Source organism: Macrosteles quadrilineatus, unplaced genomic scaffold (assembly GCF_028750875.1).
Source record: "Macrosteles quadrilineatus isolate MER2022 unplaced genomic scaffold, UCM_ALF_1.0 Scaffold_9__3_contigs__length_116548681, whole genome shotgun sequence".
Classification (NCBI taxonomy): Eukaryota; Metazoa; Arthropoda; class Insecta; order Hemiptera; family Cicadellidae; genus Macrosteles; species Macrosteles quadrilineatus.
The window spans coordinates 64,027,899-64,052,022 of record NW_026542602.1 but is presented as its reverse complement, the minus strand read 5'-3'; the positions used below and the strand labels follow the sequence as shown (position 1 = coordinate 64,052,022).

General features: G+C 35.2%; 1 protein-coding gene across 1 annotated transcript; it reads left to right on the top strand.

The window, feature by feature from the left end:
- The first annotated feature begins 4,579 nt into the window (after positions 1-4,579).
- On the top strand, positions 4,580-17,771 carry LOC129002432 (ejaculatory bulb-specific protein 3-like). The gene is made up of 3 exons (XM_054430227.1): positions 4,580-4,665; positions 11,303-11,468; positions 17,584-17,771. The coding sequence occupies exons 1-3, from the start codon at positions 4,648-4,650 to the stop codon at positions 17,724-17,726; spliced, it is 327 nt and encodes a 108-aa protein (XP_054286202.1). The 5' UTR covers positions 4,580-4,647; the 3' UTR covers positions 17,727-17,771.
- The last annotated feature ends 6,353 nt before the right edge of the window (positions 17,772-24,124 follow it).

Genomic DNA, 24,124 nt, shown 5'->3' with positions numbered 1-24,124 from the left:
AATGAAAATATCGATCGATATATATCGATTATTCAATACATCTATTATTTCATTCGATATATCGTTTGGTTATTTAGCTTAACTAATCAACTGATATAATCGAATGAAACCATTAAATAGTTAATATATCGATCGATATTTTCATTCGGTTGTTTTGACAACAGATACGGAAGTCTACCCTTTTTGACGATTTTTTGAGAGTAAATCGCTGTATTGCGAATGTTACCCCCAAATAGGGAGACAAACCATATTATTATAAAAGTCTTAGATTGAAGCTTGTTTCTAAGATGAATTGCTGCTACCCATCCCAAACGTTGGTCAAAGTTTTTTCTAGTCCGAAGTTAGTTATTCAAACTCATGTTATATTGTAGCTTATGAATAGTAGTAAAGCGGCACCAATTTTATCAGTAACGATTTTGTACAATTATATTTCCATTTGTGTAATTGATTTCTCTCACTTAGCTAAAAAACCGTATTCGTTGCAGTTGGTTATAGCAAGCGACTCACCTAAAGGCCCCGTTTATGCACCAAGAGCGGGAGCGGTAGCGACAGCGGGAGCGATTTCTAACACCATTGAGTTAAATGGGGCTGTTTATGCACCAAGAGCGATAGCGATAGCGGTTGACCTCCCGCTGCGGTTTCTAATTCGCCCGCTGTGTAGTTAGAAATCGCAGCGGTTGCTTGGGATAGAGCGGTTTTCAACTACATTGAGTCAAATGGGAGTGTTTATGCACGGCGGGAGCGGGAGCGGCTGAAGCCAGGGTTGCCAACTTGACCCACGTGCACTTAGGACAAATAGTTGTGTTCATTATTTGGCAGAGTTTGAGTTGGCAAGACTGTGTCCCCCTTCCATTCTCCTTTAACCAACCGCTACCGCTATCGCTCTTCGTGCATAAACAGCTCCATTCATAGCGGGAGCGGGCCCGCTATCGCCCCGCTCCCGCTCTTGGTGCATAAACGGGGTCTAAGAAAATGTGTAAAGCAATGGGTCGAGGCAATAAAAATCCTCTCAATACAGTTGATAATTTTGTATGTACATACTCCTGACTTTGGCTATAGACTTAATATTATTACGACGAAAGCCCATCATATTTGTATAACTTGTGGTATGACTCTATTGCAGGGCATTATCAACGACATCCGTCAGTAATTCTTGACTGTTTGCAGGATGGGGATAAGACAATTAATTCAACTGGTCCCAGTGGAGCGGTTGATAAATTACCATGTGGAACTCCCATGGATGCCTCGAGAAATTCCAAAACTATTGTCTGAGAAGTGTTAGTCAGTGCATCAACTGTACATCAACTTCCCGTTTTCCAAAACCTGCAGCAGTGAAGCTGTAATACGAGTACATGTAGCAGCTACCTTAAGGACGTGTGCAGCTATCAGCATAGAAATGATCTGAAAAGAAAAATTATGTTAGTTGAACCACCATTGACTGACAGAATCCGATTTACACCAATGACGCTACCTTGGATGTGAGAGGAGCGAGCAGGTCTATTGGTAGTGAGCGGGACTTTGGTCCCTAAGGTCTGTGTTCAAATCCCACCAAATCACCAATGTATTTTATCTATGTGATGATGCCACAGCCCCTAGGTCTAGCCTGAAATAATGTGAATAAAACAGTTCCGGGCTCGTGTCTAGCAGGACAAAAAACCTTGGTTGTGAAGATTTGGACGTAATATGTCAACTATTTCTTAAATGAATTTTTAAAGGATGTTTGATTGAAATCCAGTAACGATAAAGTCTGTTTTGCTTCTCCTGAGAAGTAGCTTACAGTACTTCAAGTTGTGCCAGTATTCTATTTGATGAGCTATATGTTGATTAAGGCTCGAAAATCCACGTAATCCTACTGAGAGACTCATAACTCATAACCATCCCTGAAAACCATAAGAAAGGGGCTGATGAAACTCAATTCAATATACTCCCTCCCTGACCTCAATTAAACTGCCGACCCACCAAGAGCATAGTGGATCAAGACAATTGTCTGTGACTGTATAGTCACTATACGACTTGAGAGGAGGAAACTAAAAACCAGTACCTAGTGAAAAGTCAACTTGGAGAAGAGATACCAGGAGGCTGAGGCTGAAGGGAAAGAGGTCGACCTCCAACCACCAGATGGGTCTTCGGCCGCTGGAGATCCGGGAGAGATCACTCCACAAGGAAGTAGTTAAGTTACCCATATCATTCACTGAGAGTTGAGAGCGCTACTTCCGTAGCGGATGGGCTTCTAACCGATTCTTAAATCGGTTAAGTCGGTGTTAGTTCCAATTTCGGGGCCAATAACCATTCCATACTTTTGACTAAAAAAATCATAAACCAACCATCAGCAAGGCTGTGGTGAGGTGTCTCTCGAGCTATATACAATATCAAAAGATTCCAGGTTTGTAGACTACAAAACGAGGAATGAACTTTGGACTCTTCCGGCTCTTTTCAATATCTTATTTGTTATAGGTCATGGTTTTCCCCCACGGTAATCCTTAGTTTTTTTATCAACAAAAAGTGTGTGGAGTATACAGTAGTGTGTGGCAATGGCAGTATTGCTGAGTGGTTTGACCGGAGGTGGACAGTGGCGTGCCGCTGTATGCTAAACACGCTAATCTGGTGTTATCTAGGTGCCATCGCACCTCGTCAATACTGTGTGGTGGTATTGTAGTGTGTGGAGTATACAGTAGTGTGTGGCAGTGGCAGTATTGCTGAGTGGTTTGACCGGAGGTGGACAGTGGCGTGCCGCTGTATGCTAAACACGCTAATCTGGTGTTATCTAGGCGCCATCGCACCTCGTCAATACTGTACACACGCCACTTGCCACTAGCCACTGGACACACTCCACTCACCATAGTCACAACACTCTCACAGTTCACACTCTACAGTTCACCATTATTGTATATCTGAAGAAACACCTGTGGAGAAAAAGTGTTATTCGACATTAATAAGTTCACATTTCTTGTCGGGGAGATTTTAATGATGGGTTAAGAGAATCACGCTTTTAAGTGGGAAATCCTGCAAGATGGACCAGAAGTTTGTGGTCACAGATTGGTAATCTTCTTACTAAGATAGTAAAGTCTTCTTACCAATATGGTAAAGTTTCTTACCAAGATGGGTATTCTTACCAATATGGCGAAAATTATTGACAAGATAACAATTTTTGGTAGTCTTCTTACGAAGATCGTAAAGTCTTCTTACCAATGCTTCTTCACTGAAGTTTCTAGGGAGAAATGACTCGACTCTGGAAGTCTGATAAGGAGCACACTATAATGTGCCCTAGAGAACTGTTTAATCTGCAGAAACCTTACATTAGTAAAAGCTATTATAAATTGTATATTTATAAAACCCTTCCCTTCCGAGGGTGCCAAAAATGGCCGTAGGATCAAGGGAGGTAGATCGATCACTTTTAAAAGCTCTTGATTTTTCATTTCTCTATCTTTAATTTCCCAAAAGCTTCTGTAGCTTATTCTCCGTTATTTTAAGTTGGGAACCATTAGCCCTCACTCGCAAAACCTCTAGAGTCCAGACGGTATGGTAACCGTTTAAGTCTTCTCCATGAAAAGGCTCTCATTTTTTCAACCTAAAATAAGTACTTTTAAAGTATTAGGGTTGAAGTTTACGCCCTTTAGAAAATTCGTGAACAGGGAAAAATGCTACAAGCATTTCATATTACTAAAATAATAAACATAATATTGTTTGGAACATTAGAAACGATTGTGTAACTTTCTCAAATATTGGGAAATAACTCGAATGTTCTAGCATGCAGACTAGTCGAAGCGTTTTTCTTATTGGTTATTTCGTGAATATAAATCGAGATTAAAATTTGAAAGTTTATGAATCTTATATACTAAACAAGTTTTGCAAAACTTACGCCAGCTAGCCTGGCCATACTACTGGACCGAATTACACGCGGTTGGTACCAAATGAATGATATTTTCCTGTAGATGTGCAGAATCTTTCTATAAATTTAAATAGGCTCAAAAATAAGCGCGAAAAATGAATTTGAAATTAAAAAAAAATAATAATACGGGCCTTATAGGTTGCTATGCTGGTGAGAAAATAACAAAATATAAACAGAAAATCCAAACAAATTCTATTCACATGTTTTATTTACCGTGTGTGGTGAAAATAGAGAAGTCTGTACATTGCATATTATTAGTATAGACAGTATAGACATTCGGGACAGTGACGTCATTTGTTTATATTTTTGATCCGCACCGTTTCTGTTCTAATATTCGTGGAATATCTGAAGCAATGGTTGACACCACTAAATTTCAGTGTTTACACCAGACTTGAATGATTGAGAGTTGGTCGAACCCATGAGTCACCCATTGACAGTCTCATCTATCACAGTATTTATAGTATTCTTGTGACTTCACACCTAAAACTTTGAAATTGAAGACCGTCCATCACCATTTCCCAAGGAGGACTAAACATCATTTCCCCGTCCAAAATAAGCTCAGTGACGTATCGCACCAGTTCATCACATGATGTTGCACTTAGACATATTCATCTTGTATATGTTAAGAATAAGTGGTCTGCCCCAGAGGCACAGCTGATGTATGACGCACAATATTGTATAACAGCTGGAGTGGGAGTCTCCTGAGCTTTCGCTCTTCACTTTCACTCCAGTCTGCTCTGAAGTGACCGAGATACAACATGGCTGCAACAGTTAAGGTAATCACCTGTTTTCATAAATAAAAAAAATATTGTTGGTTAGGTTCTAGTAATTTGTAAATACATTCGGCTAAGTTTCATTAAAGAAATTAACATTGTTGATTTTTGTCTTGACAGTGTCGTATTTTTTTAAAGTGCATTCATTAATATTTTATTCAATTTCTATTGCTGCACCGTTTTTGTATTTTTTTAAAGTTTTTATCACAAGGTTAATATTTGGTCTAATCACTTTATTCAACGATGTGCTCATACAAATACATGTTATCTTAAAACACTGTAAGCACAAAATTTGTGCATTACTTTATTGAAGTATGATCTTATAAAGTGAACAGAGTTATATTATAAAGTTAAGCAAGTATTAAAACAATATTTTTGATTTTTTTCAACAACTCTTCAATTTTTTAATTATAGCTCTTGTAATTTTTATCCATACAGAAATATAAACAAATAATTTACAACTTTACTTTATTAAATTGATGATATTTATACATACAAAATACAATTAATAAAGTAACGTAGTAATATATTTGTTTACATTTTCAGTCGGGATTGATATATTTAAAAATTTAAGTTTTTAAACGCCAATGCTACTGGTGAAGCACATAATGGTTTGTACCTGCAACCGTTGACTATACATAGAATAGACTTCCCATAAAATTTAAAAATTTGAAGCCAAGAAAATATATTAAGTTCAGAACCATCTCACCAGAGGGTACTAGTGTATTGGGTTAAATATTAGCATTGACTATTGGATACAGATTTATCACTTAACACAGAATATTGGCATTAATTGGTAGAGCATCTCAACAGTTTGCACCTAGTTTTTTTTCGTCAAATTTGTATATTACATGTTGAGAATATTGTAAAGTAATGTAATATATTATATATGTGTGAGACGGAATCGTGTTTATTTATATCAAGGGAATGCTCCAAAGGTTATTCTAAAACTTTCAAATAACAATAATTTTTCGTCCTACATCTGCAAACACATTTGATGCTGTATCACAATTTTTATTTTGCAAATTGAAAAGTGCAACATAAATTTAATAAGTCTCATACAATATTCACTTCTCAAAACATTACAGATCGTGGACATCAAACTGGTATTAAATTACATTACATTTCGATACTATCATAATTTCATACTAAATAATGTCAAGCTGATTTTCTCTTGATATTTAGTATGAAATTATGATAATATCGAAATGGTATTATATTTTTGATCTTTACTCCCTCATACGTTTTGAGTCTAGATATGAAATTGTCAATAGGTAAAATATAGTGGTTTTCAAACACAACGTATTAATTTATATACATGCGTTCAGTTCACTCTGTACAGGAATCGCCAATACTTTTGCTTATATCCATATATGCTTATATCCTAGCTTGATTTTATTGTTATTTTAAGGAGCTGAATTACAGGGTGTTCAGGTAAAAGTTAAGTATATGCAGTTAATTAACCGAAAATATGTTCATACCTTTTGACCGAGACTTACGAACACATAAAGTTTAAGTAAAAATCGTGGTAACTACTGGGTGCTTAGATACGTTATTCCTTTCAATAAGTTTGGTAGTAAACAAACAATGTAATAATACATTGGACTACGTATATGTAGCCAATGTCCTAATCTGATTGGATTTTTTATCAAGTCCTTTTTATATAAATAAAGTTGCGAAAGCGCCCGGTCTATAGAAGTCGAGGCGCGGGACTTAAACGCTGGGAACACAAATCCTGCAAACAAAAAAATGTTTTAGGTTTACGAAAAAAATACATGATACAGTAAAAATTGTTTTATACAATAATTGAAAACTTGAATGAAGCCTAATTTGAAGAGGTAAACTAACTAAACTTCAGTTTTAGCTATTCAAGAAACGCATTTACTAAAACCAAGTAAATTTAATTAAACCAAAGAATTTAAGCGATTTGATGATTCCGTAACACGATTGATTGGCGCTTTGCTGTGAGGTTAAAACAATCTCTTTTTATATTAGCAATGAGTGTTGTGTGTGAGAGATTTTGAGGCTTCTCGAAAAATCATAATCATAAAACAAAAATATTGTATCCATTCTGACATGTAAAAGCTGAAGAGATGACAGCTAGTCAACAAGAATAAGAGCGCGGAAGTGACAGTTGATTGTTAAAGAAAGGACACATTCAATGGTGAATGGAGAATGGACCGCTTGCATCATTGTAGCTACGTCGTGGGCTTATCAAAAATGGTTCTAGGGAGTATATTATCATTGTCTAGTTGTATTTAATGTTAATAGTATAATTTGTTTTTAACAGGCTGACATTTATGTTGTAGCCTACGATACTTTACATCATACTACACAGAAAGTTTAGTACATTTTAAACTCATAACACAATTTATTTAGGGCATAACATAAATTATAATATTGTTTGAGCGGAGCGAAGCTCTTATACTGTACTAGACTCCTGCTTTTGTTTTGCAAATCTCCTCCTGAACGTATGAATTATATTTCAGAAAATAAAAAAGGCCGTTGGTATTAGCTGTTTATTTCATCAGCTGACTAATTGCACGGTAAAAATACATGACGTTAATTTTCCGTGTGTAGGAACGGCAAAGTACAACTTTCCAGCCTATCAATACGGATGGAAAAGTGCCTGTTTCTGTGTAGTATGATGTAAACAAATAAACATTTAGACGATCAGGGCACTCTAAAAATCACCAACATGAAACACACATAAAACAGGCAAAAACTGTATATAATATGACGATTAGTTTACTTGCAACATTCAAAGTCAATACTGGAACACACTTAATTAAATATATTATCTTCCACTAAAATAAATATTACCTAGTTTTTTTTATTTTGCAAATGTATCAATAATTCTCCACCTACAGTACTTTAGACTACATAATCAACAACCGTCAATGGTTAATACATACAGTATTAAATAAAGCTAACAGTGACTTTGTTATATAGTCAGAGTAGTGTTACAAAAACATCAAAGTGGGTGTAGTAGGAGTAGTATGGCTGTATAATATATTTTTGTCGTCACACCCACAATATTGTTCCAAGTAAGAAAATATGTCAGGTACAGTCGCATAATGTCATTGCATCATTTGAACAATGTCCAAACCACGTAGTTCGTACTGTTAGGTTCACTGTGAAAGAATAGCTAATGCAAACTCGACTCGGATTCTACTGACTTTGTACACATAAAAACTAAATAACCCTAAAGTGTTTCTTCAATTGTTGATGGGGGGGGGGGGTTTAAAACTGTAAAAAAGCAATAGATTCTTCGTAATTTAATTAACCAGATACTATTATCTTCTGCTGTTCCATCGACGTATATGTCAGCATCGACTAACTTGTATTAAAAAGTTTGTATAAACAAACATTTGTTCAACCTGTCATTCAGATGCAACATTAATATTGTATTCAAATACCCCCGCCGCAGCAAACCTGCAGACTTAGCGAATTTCCATCTGCCTGATTGGATTTTAACTAAAATGTCTCCTTAAAAATATCACATTTATTCCCAATTTAAACAGAATTAATTTAATGAGTACTTAGGTTTGCTGCAACAGGGAGGGTAAAAAGTTTTTTTTAATGTAAAATATTAAAAGGTACTGTGGTTTAGTAAGAAATTAATGTATTTTCCAAATTTGATCAAAATATGTTCATAAACAAGCAAACTACAACAGTTGACTTATTCTCCATAAGAATAACATGGGAATTTTAAAATTACAATTTTTTTGCATTTTTTCCGTAACAATTAGGCGCATAATAACGCTTCAATATACTAAATTATTTGTTTTTTTAAGCTCTACAAAATGGTTTGAAAAGAAATTGTGAAATTTTGTGTTTTTAGGGTCAAAAATGGGAAAAACCTATTTTTACCCCATAAAACCCCCCATAAACCCCCGTTCCCATAGTCCGATCATGCTGGTTCGCGAACTCATTCAAGTTTATCCCGCCTTACACCTTCAAACCAAATTTTATCAAAATCGGACAAAAATTACTCAAGTTATCGTGCGGATGGACACACACATATATATATATAGCTGTACCCGCGGGCTTTGCCCCGTTTAACTTTATAAGTGAGCTCGTTCGCATGGCTCAATCACGTCCTCAATGGCATTTAGGTTGGAGCTCGTTCGCTGCGCTCACTTGCCTTCAGGTTAGCTCGTTCGCTACGCTAACTCGCCTCCAGGTTGAAGTTCGTTCGCTACGCTCACTCACCTTTTGGTTGCAAATTAGCTGTTGTCCATAAAATGTAAAAGAAATAATAGTGCTGCACCCTGTTGGTAATCCTTGTAACTTTAATGCTATTGAACATCATAGAACAGAACTAACTTGTTTAATTTAAACAGCTGTTAAGATTCATTAATTCCTTTTAAATATGAAAAACCATAAGGTTAAAATGGGAAACTCCAGAGCCACTGGGGCGGAGCCCGAGAGTCCGATCAGAATGAAAACCACTTAGTTTTCCTATTTAATGCCTAAAGAATCAGTGTACCAAATTTCAGCCTCCTAGGTAAGTGGGAAGTGGGAGAATTAGTGATGAGTGAGTGAGTGAGTGAGTCAGTCAGTCAGTCAGTCAGTCAGTGAGGGCTTTGCCTTTTATATATATAGATATATATATATATATATATATATTTATATATATATATATATATATATAAATTTGAACGAATGGTGTTTTTGGCCTCTGGGGACATCAAAATGAAAAAGTAAATCGGTCCCGGGCTTAGGTCTTACCATGAGACCTACGGTAATAGCTACTTCCCTATAGGGAAATTCGCTAAAATATGGACACCATGTAGTATTAAATTACTTAGTAGTTGGAAACCTAATTAATTGCAATACAGAAATTATTAGTACTTTTGTGTTTTTTGCTATGTTGGTACCGGTACTGTAATAGTTGTAGTTTGGCACCTAACAGCGTATAGTAGGGTATCTGATTCTGACATCCATATATAAATCCCAAAGTATCCATGAATTTTTGAGAAAACTGCAAGTCACACCCCCATAAACCATATCCGTTAAATTTTCGTCGTGACGAGAAACCTTGCGCCAAACTACCGATTATTTCATAAATTGCCCTTTAAGGTCGTAATTCCTTTCTAAATGGGACTTTCCATATACCTAATGTAAAAAATACCTCAGCCGTACTTATTTATTTGTCATCCTTTCAATTTGTTACCTTATTAAAATCAGGTGTGATTATTAATTTGTATAACTGTTTTGTTTTTGTTTTTGTTTTGTTTATTTCAGCTTAACTTGGCCAATCAATAGTTTTATGAAGTCAAACGGGGTGAAGCCCATGGGTAACAGCTAGTTTGATAAGTATGCAAAAATTAGTCATCCTAGAATGTAGTCATGCTAAAAATCTTAACAAATACCATTATCAGTCACTAGAAAATCGTTGGTGTAACCAGAAAAGTAAATTAACTCCATAGAATCACCAAGGCGATAAGGAACATTACAGCAGAATGACTCTATGTAAGAGTTTATAGCTTTTACAATCGCAAGCCTTGTTTTTACGATTGTCGAACTCTTTGTGTTGAAATCGCTTGCAAATCGTCTTACTGAACCTGCAAGGTGAATTTCAATAAATTTAAGCCAAAGCAGCCTTGAAGTGTAAAATACGTGAATAGACTGTTCATCAAGGTCCTGTATGGATCATCGCAATACTTGCATCATCTTGGAGTTATTCCCATGTGTGCTTGCAGCAATCAACCGAATGCATGACTGGAGACCGTTCTTTTCACATTGTGTTGTTGTATGACAAAATAACACATTTACACGTTATTTTTGGCACATTTGCACGGTCAGTTAAGGTATGAGATCTCCAATCATGGTTGTATGAAATAGATATTGTATATATAGGCAAAAAGGTGGAGCAGTTATGGGTAAAGCGATGGTTTTATCATTGGAAATGGTTCTGGAAAATGCAGAACATTTGTACAACTACGACTTTAAAGCTGGAGAGAAAAACGTTGCTTCAACAGTGAGTTTTGGATATTGACCTTTGGTTCCATCCCTGGCGTAACACTTCGGCCCAAGAAACATTTCGGCCCGAAATCTTCAGATGTGGCCTGCGGTCCAACTCTTTACCACAGACAATATAATACTTTAATGTTAAAGTTAAGGTTAAGTTAAGGTTAATGTTAAGGTTAAGGTTAAAGTATTATATTGTCTGTGTCTTTACCCTCTCATTAGTAAAACCATAGATTAAGTACTATGGTAAAACTTCATCTCAAAAAATAGTTTACAGGTCTTTACCGAATATTTGGGTGGATATTAAAAAACTAACGACACTTAGAAATTTAACAAAAGGCATTAGATTTCAAATTGGTTCTGTTTGGTTATGTCAGGTCAGGTTAGGTTGGGTTAGGTTGTCAGGTCAGGTTAGGTTAGGTTACGCTAGGTTAGGTTAGATTAGGTTACTAGAAGGTTGCAGCTTCCTCAACCCTTGGCAATTTTTCTTTGAGCCCAAATGTTCCTCCATTAGCTAATCATCTGTCACGCGAAGGAGACGAAGTGTAACTGTTTTTCTAAGAAATTTGAGTTTGGCCGAAATGTTACTGGTCCGAAGTGTTACTACACCGTTTCATCTTATTACCCAGCTACAGTGTACTACTGAAGATTCTACCGTTCACAGGTGATTCTACTACTGGTAGCGTGCGTCGCTGTAGTGTTGGCCGCCAAGATGGAGGTCTCTGACGAAGCCATCGACATGGCACTGAAGGACAAGAGGTACTTCGACCGTCAACTCAAGTGTGCGCTGGGCGAGGGCGTGTGCGACCCTGTCGGCCGCCGTCTCAAGAGTGAGTGTTCTCAAAGACAAAAGAAATATACACCGACAGCAGGGCTGCGATTAGCATAAGTTCTGGCGTCCACCGCTATGAGTGCCGTGGCACTCATAGCGGGGACGCCAGAACTTATGCTAATCGCAGCACTGTCGGTCTAATTTGTCATAGGTGTTATCAAGTTAAGACATTCATATATTTTCAGGACCATGAAAAACAACTGTTATTGCATCTGTGATTTGTCTGTCAAATTTACATGTCTGCGCATGTAAATTAAATCAGCTAGGAATATATTTCGTTACAGTAACCACCGAAATTGTGTTTTTGTTTGAAGGATTGTGATTTGAAATTATTTGTATTAACGATATAATACTATTGTACATTTTTGAACCATATAAGCAATAAAAATCTACTTTTTCATGGTTCAAAACTATCAAAAGTTAGTAGTGGTGAACCCAGAAAGATACCCCACTTTAGACACGTTTTTCCCATGTTATTCTTATGGGGATTATTTTTGGCCACCAAATCCAAAATCCTGATCTTTGTCTGCAAATCCCTATATAATTGTTAAACCTTATTTTTTACTTATACTCTATATAATTCTATATTAAGCACAAAAAAAAAATCCGTTTATTGACCCATGCATATGTACATGATATAGTAGTGTAAAAACGCTATTCACTGGAGGCGCAGGATCAGGAGCAACCCCCAATTGTACCATAGCACCCCACCATATGTACATGATATAGTAGTGTAAAAACGCTATTCACTGGAGGCGCAGCAGGACGAGCAACCCCCAATTGTACCATAGCACCCCACCATGTGTACACGATATTTTACGTTTTATCTGTTTTGGTTTGAGTATACTGTTGTTGAATTTTAAAAATCTTTTTACTTGATTATGTAGTAGTATAGTTTGTCGCTGCCGTTTTTTTTGGGGTGCGGGGTTTTTGTGCCAGCACTCTCGCCCCATGCCTAATTGCGAGTAAATCTACTATTCCCCTTTCCAGTTGTTTGATATGTTGTCTATATTTCTATTTCAAATACACATCCATTCTCAAAATCGAGCGTGGTTTGTACGCGCTCTCGGCTCACGGCGCGCTTCCTTGGACATCCTTTGCGGAAATCCATGAATTCTGGCTACTTGGGAACCCAAGCCATTTGACATACAACAAATCACCCTTTCTCCTAATTACCTTCTCTACCAAATACATGTCTTTATACTTGGTCTTTAACAACTCCTCTGTATAGAATCCTCCCCTGATTATATTGCCATTTTCATCTTTCAAGATATAAGTCACAGGCTTTGTATTCTTAACTTCTGCTATTGTAAATAGCTCCCCTGTCCAATTTGGGGTATATCCTTTACTAAAAACATGTTTATACTTGGAAATTCTCACACTATCACCTACCTTATATCTTGGCTTTTTAACTTGCACTACTTTATATGAAATCATGATAGTTGTGTGAAATGTGTCAAAATTTGTGAAATTTGTGTCATATTGTGTGAAAATTGTGTGAAATTTATAAAAATTGTGTGAAATAAGTGTCAAATTGTGTGAAATTTGTGTCAAATTGTGTGAAATGTGTGTGACGAAATACACGTAAATTCACATCACAGTCACAATCACAGTGAAATTCACAATTCCTGTAACATTTGTGAAAATATTGTGAAATTTGTGTGATGAAGTACACAAGTGCACAAAAATTCACATCACAGTCACAGTCAGTTGTTGTATTTGATGACATGAATAGTCCAAATATTACACCATTTTTGTCAAAAGGTCGACATAAAAATATTGACTGTTTTTACTTGTGTAAATCTTGCAGCAAAGTACACAAACATTTAAGTGATAATGTAAATTTCCTAATATTATCCAGACAAGACGATTTAAGTTTTAAAACATGTGTATAACAATCATGTTAGTAATGACGTTTCATTTAACCAATTTAGTGATCTCTTCCTCTAAAGTTGGAATAAAACTAAATAATATGGCTTTTTCATAATAGACGTGGAAAGGCTAAATAATAATGCCAAAAAATATAGATTTATGTTTGATCAATTTTATAATGACTAAGAGCAAGAGTATTGATGTCATCTTCCAGAATAAGCCTCTTGTCATCATCAAAAGATAGTACAGTGTTTTTGCACACCTAAAACTGTTTAAGTCCATAATATCGTTTTAAAATGCTTATATCTTGAAAACGACTTGAAATACGACAAAACCGTTGAAATTCTGGCACACATAGTGGGTGTCAACTTTTGATTATAAACAATAATACAACATAAAGAAATCAAAAATTCCCCAAAAAAAATTTAACATTATTTTATATGGGTACAAATAAAAGTTACTATGAAAATCTTCAAGTCTAGACTTTTTGACATTTTTGTACACCTCATATTCTTCTAAGTCCATAAAACTGTTAAAAAACGCTTATATCTCGAAAACGGCTTGAGATATAGCAAAACGGTTGAAATTCTGGCACACATAGTGGGTGTAAATTTTTGATAATAAACAATATTACAACATAAAAATAAAAAAAAAAAAATTAACATTATTTTTAATGGACACAGATAACAGTTATCATGAAAATTTTCAGAAAGTCCAGACTTTTTGACATGTTTGCACACCTTGAAATTTTCTAAGTACATAATATTATTTTAAAATACTTATATCTTGAAAACTATTTGAGATATGGCAAAATGGTTAAAAGTCCAGCATTAAATATATCTTAACTTAAATAGATACATTTTCTAAAAAAGCTTATGCTGCTCCACTAAAGAATAAGACAGGGTTGGTAGTTACAGAAGCCATTAAAACCATTCTACCAAAGGGGGTTAAAAACATTCAATCTGACAATGGAAAAGAATTTTTTAATCAATATTTTAGCAAACTAATGAAAGAATTAAATATTAATCACTATCACACTTTTTCTACAACTAAGGCTGCAATTGTGGAGAGGTTTCAGAGAACTTTAAAGAATTGGTTATATAGAGAATTTAGTGCTCAGGGGAGTTATAAATGGTTGGATTTACTTCCAAAGTTAATTCGAAAATATAATAATAAAGTGCATAGATCTATAGGAATGAAGCCTAACCAAGTGAGTATTAAGAATAGTAAATATGTGCATGAGAGGTTGACTTATAAAGTAGTGCAAGTTAAAAAGCCAAGATATAAGGTAGGTGATAGTGTGAGAATTTCCAAGTATAAACATGTTTTTAGTAAAGGATATACCCCAAATTGGACAGGGGAGCTATTTACAATAGCAGAAGTTAAGAATACAAAGCCTGTGACTTATATCTTGAAAGATGAAAATGGCAATATAATCAGGGGAGGATTCTATACAGAGGAGTTGTTAAAGACCAAGTATAAAGACATGTATTTGGTAGAGAAGGTAATTAGGAGAAAGGGTGATTTGTTGTATGTCAAATGGCTTGGGTTCCCAAGTAGCCAGAATTCATGGATTTCCGCAAAGGATGTCCAAGGAAGCGCGCCGTGAGCCGAGAGCGCGTACAAACCACGCTCGATTTTGAGAATGGATGTGTATTTGAAATAGAAATATAGACAACATATCAAACAACTGGAAAGGGGAATAGTAGATTTACTCGCAATTAGGCATGGGGCGAGAGTGCTGGCACAAAAACCCCGCACCCCAAAAAAAACGGCAGCGACAAACTATACTACTACATAATCAAGTAAAAAGATTTTTAAAATTCAACAACAGTATACTCAAACCAAAACAGATAAAACGTAAAATATCGTGTACACATGGTGGGGTGCTATGGTACAATTGGGGGTTGCTCGTCCTGCTGCGCCTCCAGTGAATAGCGTTTTTACACTACTATATCATGTACATATGGTGGGGTGCTATGGTACAATTGGGGGTTGCTCCTGATCCTGCGCCTCCAGTGAATAGCGTTTTTACACTACTATATCATGTACATATGCATGGGTCAATAAACGGATTTTTTTTTGTGCTTAATATAGAATATATATATATAGAGTATAAGTAAAAAATAAGGTTTAACAATTATATAGGGATTTGCAGACAAAGATCAGGATTTTGGATTTGGTGGCCAAAAATAATCCCCATAAGAATAACATGGGAAAAACGTGTCTAAAGTGGGGTATCTTTCTGGGTTCACCACTACTAAAGTTCATCTCTGCAGCAAGTCATAGAGTCAATATTCATCTTTTTCTGCTTCCTTGAAAAGTCCAAAAAATAGCAGAGGGTTTTCGCGTTTTCATCGCGCACTAACCTAAATCATTGTTATGATTTGTTATAGACTTTTTTGTTGATGGAAAAATTATTTTCATCTTCTTATTGCCTTCCTGATTACTTCACAATTAATTATTTTATTAGATTACTAGAACATGGATTTTGGTTAGATTAATTATCTACAAGAGAGTAAGTTGGTTATCTACATCTACAAGGTAACTCAACCCCTTTCAAGAAGTAATATAAACATGTACTTTTTAAAACAACGTTTTATTTTTAGTCTACTAATTACTCATTAAAGGTTACTCATTAAAATTGTATGTAAATAAGTTAACGTAATTTGAAAGGAGAAAATATGTGTTTCTTGAGTTCGTTGCTCAACACAATGACGGTATTCACACTTTACAATCATAATAATTGTTGAGAAATGTTATTATAGCTGAATTACAGTAATTAGCATGTTTATTACTTGGACCCCGGGAAAAAGTTGAAAAAATTAAATCCAGAGTGTTGTTGTTTCTTTTTTTGAAATGTTAGCATAGTATTGTAAAGTGCTCGTATTAATTTCAAATGCATATTTTGGTGTTCTCACCAAGTACTGGGTAAACGTTTTCTTATTACATTTTATTGTATTCAGAAAATAATTAATTACTAATTACAAATTTTATTCAGTAGCCTAATTGGTTTGGTTAAAAATGTAATACTATCATAAGGTCTGGACATTCACACAGTCTTCAGTATTGTTTTGTACAAATTCAATTATTATCAAGTTTGCAACATAATTTTAAACAGCGACGTGGAAAGCCAGTCTAAGTTGGCAGGCATGATGCAGATAGTTTTCGTATGCCAACGTATTACATTGAAGGTTCAACTGCTACAGTGTTAGGAACGTCCGTCCCACGGTGACGAGAGAGTGAATTACAGAAGTAACCGTTATGTGTTCGTGTGAGTGACGTCACTTTATGTGGGTCAAGGTGGACCACATGACTCTGGGCCAGACATGACGTCATGTGACTGACGCATCTACCAAGGGTTGTTCCTAACATATGATTATACGTTTGACTAAAGAATTACACATCTCATTGTTGTCGGTTTTAGACTAAAAACTGACTTAGCGCCAGTACTGAGAGTTTTTGACTGTTGTTGTTGTTGATGTGATCTTTGTTGTTCACAGCGTTAGCCCCGCTGGTGCTGAGAGTTGTTGACTGTTGTTGTTGTTGATGTTGATGTGATCTTTGTTGTTCACAGCGTTCGCCCCGCTAGTACTGAGAGTTGTTGTTGTTGTTGTTGTTGTTGTTGTTGATGTGATCTATGTTGTTCACAGCGTTCACCCCGCTAGTAGTGAGAGTTGTAGACTGTTGTTGTTGTTGTTGTTGATGTGATCTATGTTGTTCACAGCGTTCGCCCCGCTAGTACTGAGAGTTGTAGACTGTTGTTGTTGTTGTTGTTGATGTGATCTATGTTGTTCACAGCGTTCACCCCGCTAGTAGTGAGAGTTGTAGACTGTTGTTGTTGTTGTTGTTGATGTGGTCTATGTTGTTCACAGCGTTCGCCCCGCTAGTACTGAGAGTTGTAGACTGTTGTTGTTGTTGTTGTTGTTGATGTGATCTATGTTGTTCACAGCGTTCACCCCGCTAGTAGTGAGAGTTGTAGACTGTTGTTGTTGTTGATGTGATCTATGTTGTTCACAGCGTTCGCCCCGCTAGTAGTGAGAGTTGTAGACTGTTGTTGTTGTTGTTGTTGATGTGATCTATGTTGTTCACAGCGTTCGCCCCGCTAGTAGTGAGAGTTGTAGACTGTTGTTGTTGTTGTTGTTGATGTGATCTATGTTGTTCACGGCGTTCGCCCCACTAGTAGTGAGAGTTGTTGTTGCTGTTGTTGTTGATGTTGATGTGATCTATGTTGTTCACAGCGTTCGCCCCGCTGGTGCTGCGAGGAGCCTGTCCCCAATGTTCGCCCAAGGAGACCGAGCAGATCAAGCGGGTTTTGAGCCACATACAACGACATTACCCCAAAGAGTGGGCCAAGATAATAAAGCAGTACTCCAGCTCATAATTAATTGTTAACTGTTACTAAATTAAATATTTTGTTGTTTTCGTATATTCTTCTGTTTTTACCAGCCTTAACAGGTTCAAGTAAAAGGTTTTAATTCTTAGACTTACACTAATTTTTAAATTTAATGTGGGTCTATATTATTTAAAAACTCATAATACATTTTACATGTTTTATTTGCACAAAAATCAACAAAGAAGTTGCTTTCCCCCAATATTTATCCTTGACAAGCATGGACAAATTGTAGTCCTTCCTACTTCCTTTCTGACACAGTCTTATAGAATGGACCATGAAATTATCTGAACAAAAACTAGGAAGCATTATGTCAACTTTCTATTACATCTACCGGAAGTAACAATGTCTACGACGATCGAGGAGGCAGTGACGCAAGTGGTAGCGATTTAGGCATCATGATCATATCCGTCGTGTGTCCTGTGTAGGTCACTGACACAAGAAGCAAAAGCAAACACCCTGACTGATCATTATAAGAAGAGGTAGAGGACACAAAAAGTTGATACACATACGTAATTTAGTCGAGGAAAAATGTAAAGAAACTTACTACTCTTTAGGTCACCAAGAGTTTAGTATTCACATAAATAAAAACACCATTGGTCGATACAGAATTTGAACAAAATTAACATGTTCATTCCAGGGCTATGAAGTAAAAACCATGTCAATGGTTATACTATCCAATAAAATATGCCCAAATAAGTAAACTATGTTTTTGTAGAGACAGCATTCCACAGATCTTCAATTGGGACATGAGCGTTTTTCAAACTAGTTTTTCTAAAGATTTGAAGAGTCTAGATGAAATGGAACTGTTTATTTCCTTCCAATGGTATAACAAACCAATTAAAACTCTATATAAATAAAATGAGTCCCTTTTTATGGTATTCCATAACTCGAGAACGAGTGCACCGAATCGGATGATTATTTTGTTGTTGCGTTCCTTAGTGCCAGAGGAAGGTTTTTATGTAAGGGAATCTATAATACAACCAACCGTTATTTAGAAATTTTAATAAACATTTCCTTTACATTAGCTCACTTTAACCTGAAGGCGAGTGAGCACAGCGAACGAGCTCCAACCAAAAGGTGAGTGAGCTTAGCAAACGAACTTCAACCAGGACGTGATTAAGCGATGCGAACGATCTCATCTTGAAAATGAACGAGCATTTGACATTAAACCAAATTAGGACAGGGCGACGCCTGTCGGGCCAGCTAGTAATTTTATTAAAAACATATTCATAACTAGCAGAGTACCCGTCCATCGTACGGGGTTGGAATATAAGTATAAAATGCTTATTGCAGTTATACTCAAGCTTTGCGTTTGCAATAAGGGAGGACTCAGTTTGATAAAATTTGCTTTTTTAAATTTACAGTATTCTATAGTATTACACATATACCATAGCCATAATGTTCTACCACTTCACCAAACAATAGAGAAAAATAAATTATCAAAAATTCGCAAAATATCACAAATTATTCATGAAATGAAAAACAAACATAACTGTAAACAATCCTACTTTGACAGTTCTCATTGCGAATCACAGTTTTTTTGTTGCTGCTTAGTTCAAATTAGCTGTTTTCATAAATGCAAAAAAAATATAGTGCTGCACCCTACTATAACCCTTTCGTAAATCTTATAACTTATTAATGCTTTTCCATATCATAGAACCAACTTTTTAGTTGAAACAGCTGACTAAATTCTTTAATTCCCTTTAAATATGAATACTCATAAGGTTAACATGGGGAATTACAGAGCCACTGGGGCGGAGCCCGAAAGGATTTTTTAGATAAGAATATGCCTTTATATGTTAATCGGGAATGTAAGCTATCATCATGCCAAATTTCAGCTCAATCCGTCCAGTGGTTTATGCGTGATTGAACTTCAAACAAACAAACAAACAAACACACCAATTTTCACATTTATAATATTAGTAAGATATTCAAGATGACTATGTAATGCTATGTACTACCACTGACTATTGGTATAGTTTGACATAAAGATAGTACCAATAGTATAAATATAAATGAATAAATTTAAGAAATATTTAACTTATATACATGTATACTAAACGATACCATTGTGATCAAATTGATTGAGAATGTGGTTGTGTTGAAGATGTTGCAGAATTATATTGAATTATTTATGGTGAAGTTTTCAATCACAATTTTCCATATCTAACGCTTTGTCTTGCTGAATATTAAAATTTTTATTTAAAATCCTGATCTAGCAATGATATCTTAACGGATGAATAATTAGAGGACGAAGATAACAAAACATAAGACCATAGACTAAGGAGAATAAAAGTTTTTCTTACTACTATTTTTTTTTGTGAAAAGCTCAGTGTATGAAATAAAAAAACCGACAAATGTTATCAAAGTATATCCATAAACAAGCAAAATAGAACAGTTCCTCTAATCACCGGTAGATGTAGCTACCATCGACGTTTGCAACATTTCACCTCGTCAACGCTAGATGTCAATACAAGCAATGTTCCATGCAGTTCGTCTAGTCACCGCTAGGTGTCACTGAAATCGACATACTACTGTCCATCGTCGTTTAGCTATTTTACTATTAATTTAAACGGTTTAAAAATTCTAAAAACAAAATTGGCCCTAGCTGAAACAGATAATAAGCTATATCTACATTTTAAAAAATGCACTTTTTTTTAGTTGAAGCCGTGGTTTTTAAGTAATAAACCAGAGTATTCGTTGACTCTCGGAGTGATTTTTGGGTAGCTCGTTTAAGACCAGCCTGGTAGTGGTAACGTGTACATACATTTCAACAACCTCAATTACAGTTTTCTTTGAAAAGCCGAGAGTCGTGTAACCCGAGACCGATGATTGGCTTATAGTATAATAGATGAGGGTTAATACCGGATTTACAATATTCTCCAGCCGTCAATCGGTGTATAAAGTGTCCACGGACTCGCGACCAAATCACATTCACAAACCCTCCTTTCGGTTTGAGAAAATCCTGTTTTATCCCGCATGAATTTCGTAGAAAATCTCGATTCATCCCAAGTGATCTTATAGATAGACGTATCAGTTCAAATTGTTTTAACATTACTATCTACAGTAAGTGTTATACCGTACTGCAATTATTATACCAATTAATTGGTGATAGTTTGTTTGTTTTTATAAAAAAAATTCATCTACCGTATATACACGGTGTAAGTATAGAAATCAGTATTTTTAAACCGAAATAGATGGAAATATTCTGTTTATGGCATTGATTGGTTAACAATTGTTCCGATGATCTTTAACATTAAAAATATTTTTTACCCACTTAACAGGATAGGGATTATAGGGGGTGACTTATTTTAGTGAATTTTAATGGGAAGACCTATTTACTTAGCCAGGGGACCAATTTACTTTTTCATCTTGATGTTTCGTCCCCAGTGGCCAAAAACACCATCAGTTTGAAATGTTATATATGTATGTATGTATTTATACAGGGTGTTGAAAAGTCTTAACACACTAAAAAAAATAAACGGCGTGGATTAAATTTTGCAACTTCAACATATCATAAAATAATCATACGTTGAAGTTGCAAAATTTTATCTTATACCGTTAATTTATTTTTGGGTGTGTTAAGACTTTTTCAACACCCTGTATAGATAGATAATTATAGAGATATATATGTGTCCATGAACATGATAACTCTAGTAATTTTTGTCTGATTTTGATGAAATTTGGCTTGATGGTGTAGAGTAGGGTAAACTTGAATGATTTCACAAACCAGCATGATCGGACCATGGGAACGTTTTATGTGGTAAAATTTATTTTTCTCATTTTTGATCCTCAAAAAACAAAATTTCCCAATTTTTCTCAAGATCATTTTGAAGAACTTAAAAAACAAATAATTTAGTATGTAAAATTTGTTTGTACAGAGAAAATTTAAAAAAAATGTAAATTTAAAATTCTTTTGTTATTCTCATGGAGAATATTGTAAACTGTTGTGCTTGTTTATGGATATATTTTGATCAAACTTGGTCAATTTATTGTTTTATACTAAACTATTGATATTCTACTAAAAAAACACACCTTATTACCCTCCCTGTAGCAGCTAACCTAGGTACTCGTTAAACCTAATGTTATTTAAATAGAATTAATTGAAAATAAAATCGGGCAAATTGAAACTCACTTAGTCTGCAGGTTTGCTGCTGCGGAGGTATTTTTATTTTAAAATAGCAACCTTGAGTGACCCCTCTTTTTGAAGGTCTTGTCATGAAAAATACAATGACAAAAACCAAGGTAGATCTCACCCCTAACAAAAATAGCAGATATTCCAAAATTTGATTAATTGTAAACAAAGGTTACAATTGTTTACAATTAATGCCACAAAGAGAATAGTTCTATGTATTTCGGTGAAAATACAGACTCTTGTTTGCATCATTGTATTTCTCTTGATAAACCCATCAAAAAGGGGTCACTCAATAGGGGTTGCTATTTGAAAAAATAAGTCACCCCCTATTCCCTATGTTTAGGGGGGTTAAAAAATATGTTTAATGTTAATGATTGCACAGCCTTTGTTAACAATCAATGTCACAAACAGAATATTTCTATATATTACGGTAAAATACAGATTTGTTTCCATACTGTACTTAATTTACACACTGTATAAAGCTAAGAAGGATCTGAACTTTTGTGAAAACCATTAGCCACAGACCAATCAACCGTATACTTGAATGAAAGGCCTTGATGTGAAACTTCATCAGTTTTTCAAAAAGTATAGTATTAAACCCTCTCCTATAGTTCGGCCGCTTAGAAAGCGACCTCCTCTAGCATTGGTTTAGCATTAGCGCGCAGGTCGCTTTCTAAGCGGCCGAACTATAGGAACCTCAATCAAAAGCTTGCTTTTGATCACATTTAAAATATTGAATACAAGTCAGCTGTTCTATTTGTTTTTGTTTTAGTTTGTTTGTTTACTTTTCCTAGAGTTAACCTTTTGATTCTACCATAGATTTCTATGTCGCATCAGGAAAAGTGACAGAATGTTTTTATGTCGAGAGTGTTTAATCTTTTAAATTATATTAGTGAACCTGTTACCCAAATTCAAGCAATTACGAAGTATTACAGGCGTTAGTTACACAAGACATATTGCTTGGTAGGTTACTGTTTATGCAAAAAGTACCCAAACTGTTCCAGAATACTTTTGAGTTTCTATTCACACTAAGTCACTTCCATAAACATAACCGACACGTGGACCACCAATTAGATTGGCGAGGGTTTACTCTTTCTGTAATTTTATAAGTGAAACACAGTGTCTCATAGTACAAATAATTCGGGTACAGATAGTTCTTTCTATGTACAGCAAAATTTAAAATTTAAATGTTCCAGGTTATGGTCTTGAAAGTCAAAAAGACCTTACTACAAGATTAAGAGATAAATCTGTAAAATTACAAGGAAAAGGGAATAAACGTAATCTATTAAAACTCAAATAAGAAATAAGGAGTATATTTCGGAACTTCTACCATTTTACAAACATTCTACCAGAGACAGGGCGAGGGCATATATCTAGATCATCAAAGGTAGAAATATTAAGTAAAAAAACAGTTTTGTTATTTACATTTACATACATGTAATATATTGGTAATCTAAAACTATACACAAACACTTTCTAATTGTTTATTCCTCACATATTTGGTGTTTACATTATTTTACACCTTACTGTTGTAAGTTTTACGAGCTTTCAAGAGCCCATTGCAATTTTGACACATTTTCAATACAAACTACACATCGAGCTTTTCTACCCTCACAAAGAAATAGCAGATAAGACACTAGACAAACATTTTCTAGAATGACCCAATCAATAAAATTGTAGGTAATAAAATATTTTTTTACGAAGAGATCAAAGAGATTTATAAGAAGGCAATGAAATCAAATTTAAAATGATTATTACATAGATAAGAGTTTGAAATGATGAATCTGTCTTCCACAATTGAAACCAATGAATGGTGCAGTTGAAAATTTCCTTAGTAGGCATGATTTAGGGGAGATATTTTTTTCTTTAAGCAACAGATTGACTTTGCCTTCCACAGGCAATTCTGTCATTTTAAACCACTCACTAAACCGATCAGTTCCGGCACGTCACAGTTCAATCACACCAGTCACGTCACAGTCAAAATTTTATTTCTTTAATGGATTTTCTTTTGCACTATCTACACTCTTCCGGCGCAATTCCTAGACAAGTCAGTCAGTTGCTCTGCCGGTGTTCATCAGTTAATTTTAGAATTCTTCCCACCGATATTTTGGGATTGTTAGGATGCCTGACACTTGTGTAATGTATGTGTTTGACAAAAGAAAAATAGTGTTTTTGTTATTTAAATAGTTGTGTTTATCTGCTTGTAACAATCATCAAGATGGCCGATGAAAAAACTGATAAAATATTGTTT

Excerpts from the sequence above, each read along its gene's own strand:
- LOC129002432 (XM_054430227.1), top strand. Across the intron at positions 11,469-17,583 it reads TGTCGGCCGCCGTCTCAAGA|CGTTCGCCCCGCTGGTGCTG; the intron begins GTGAGTGTTCTC and ends TGTTGTTCACAG.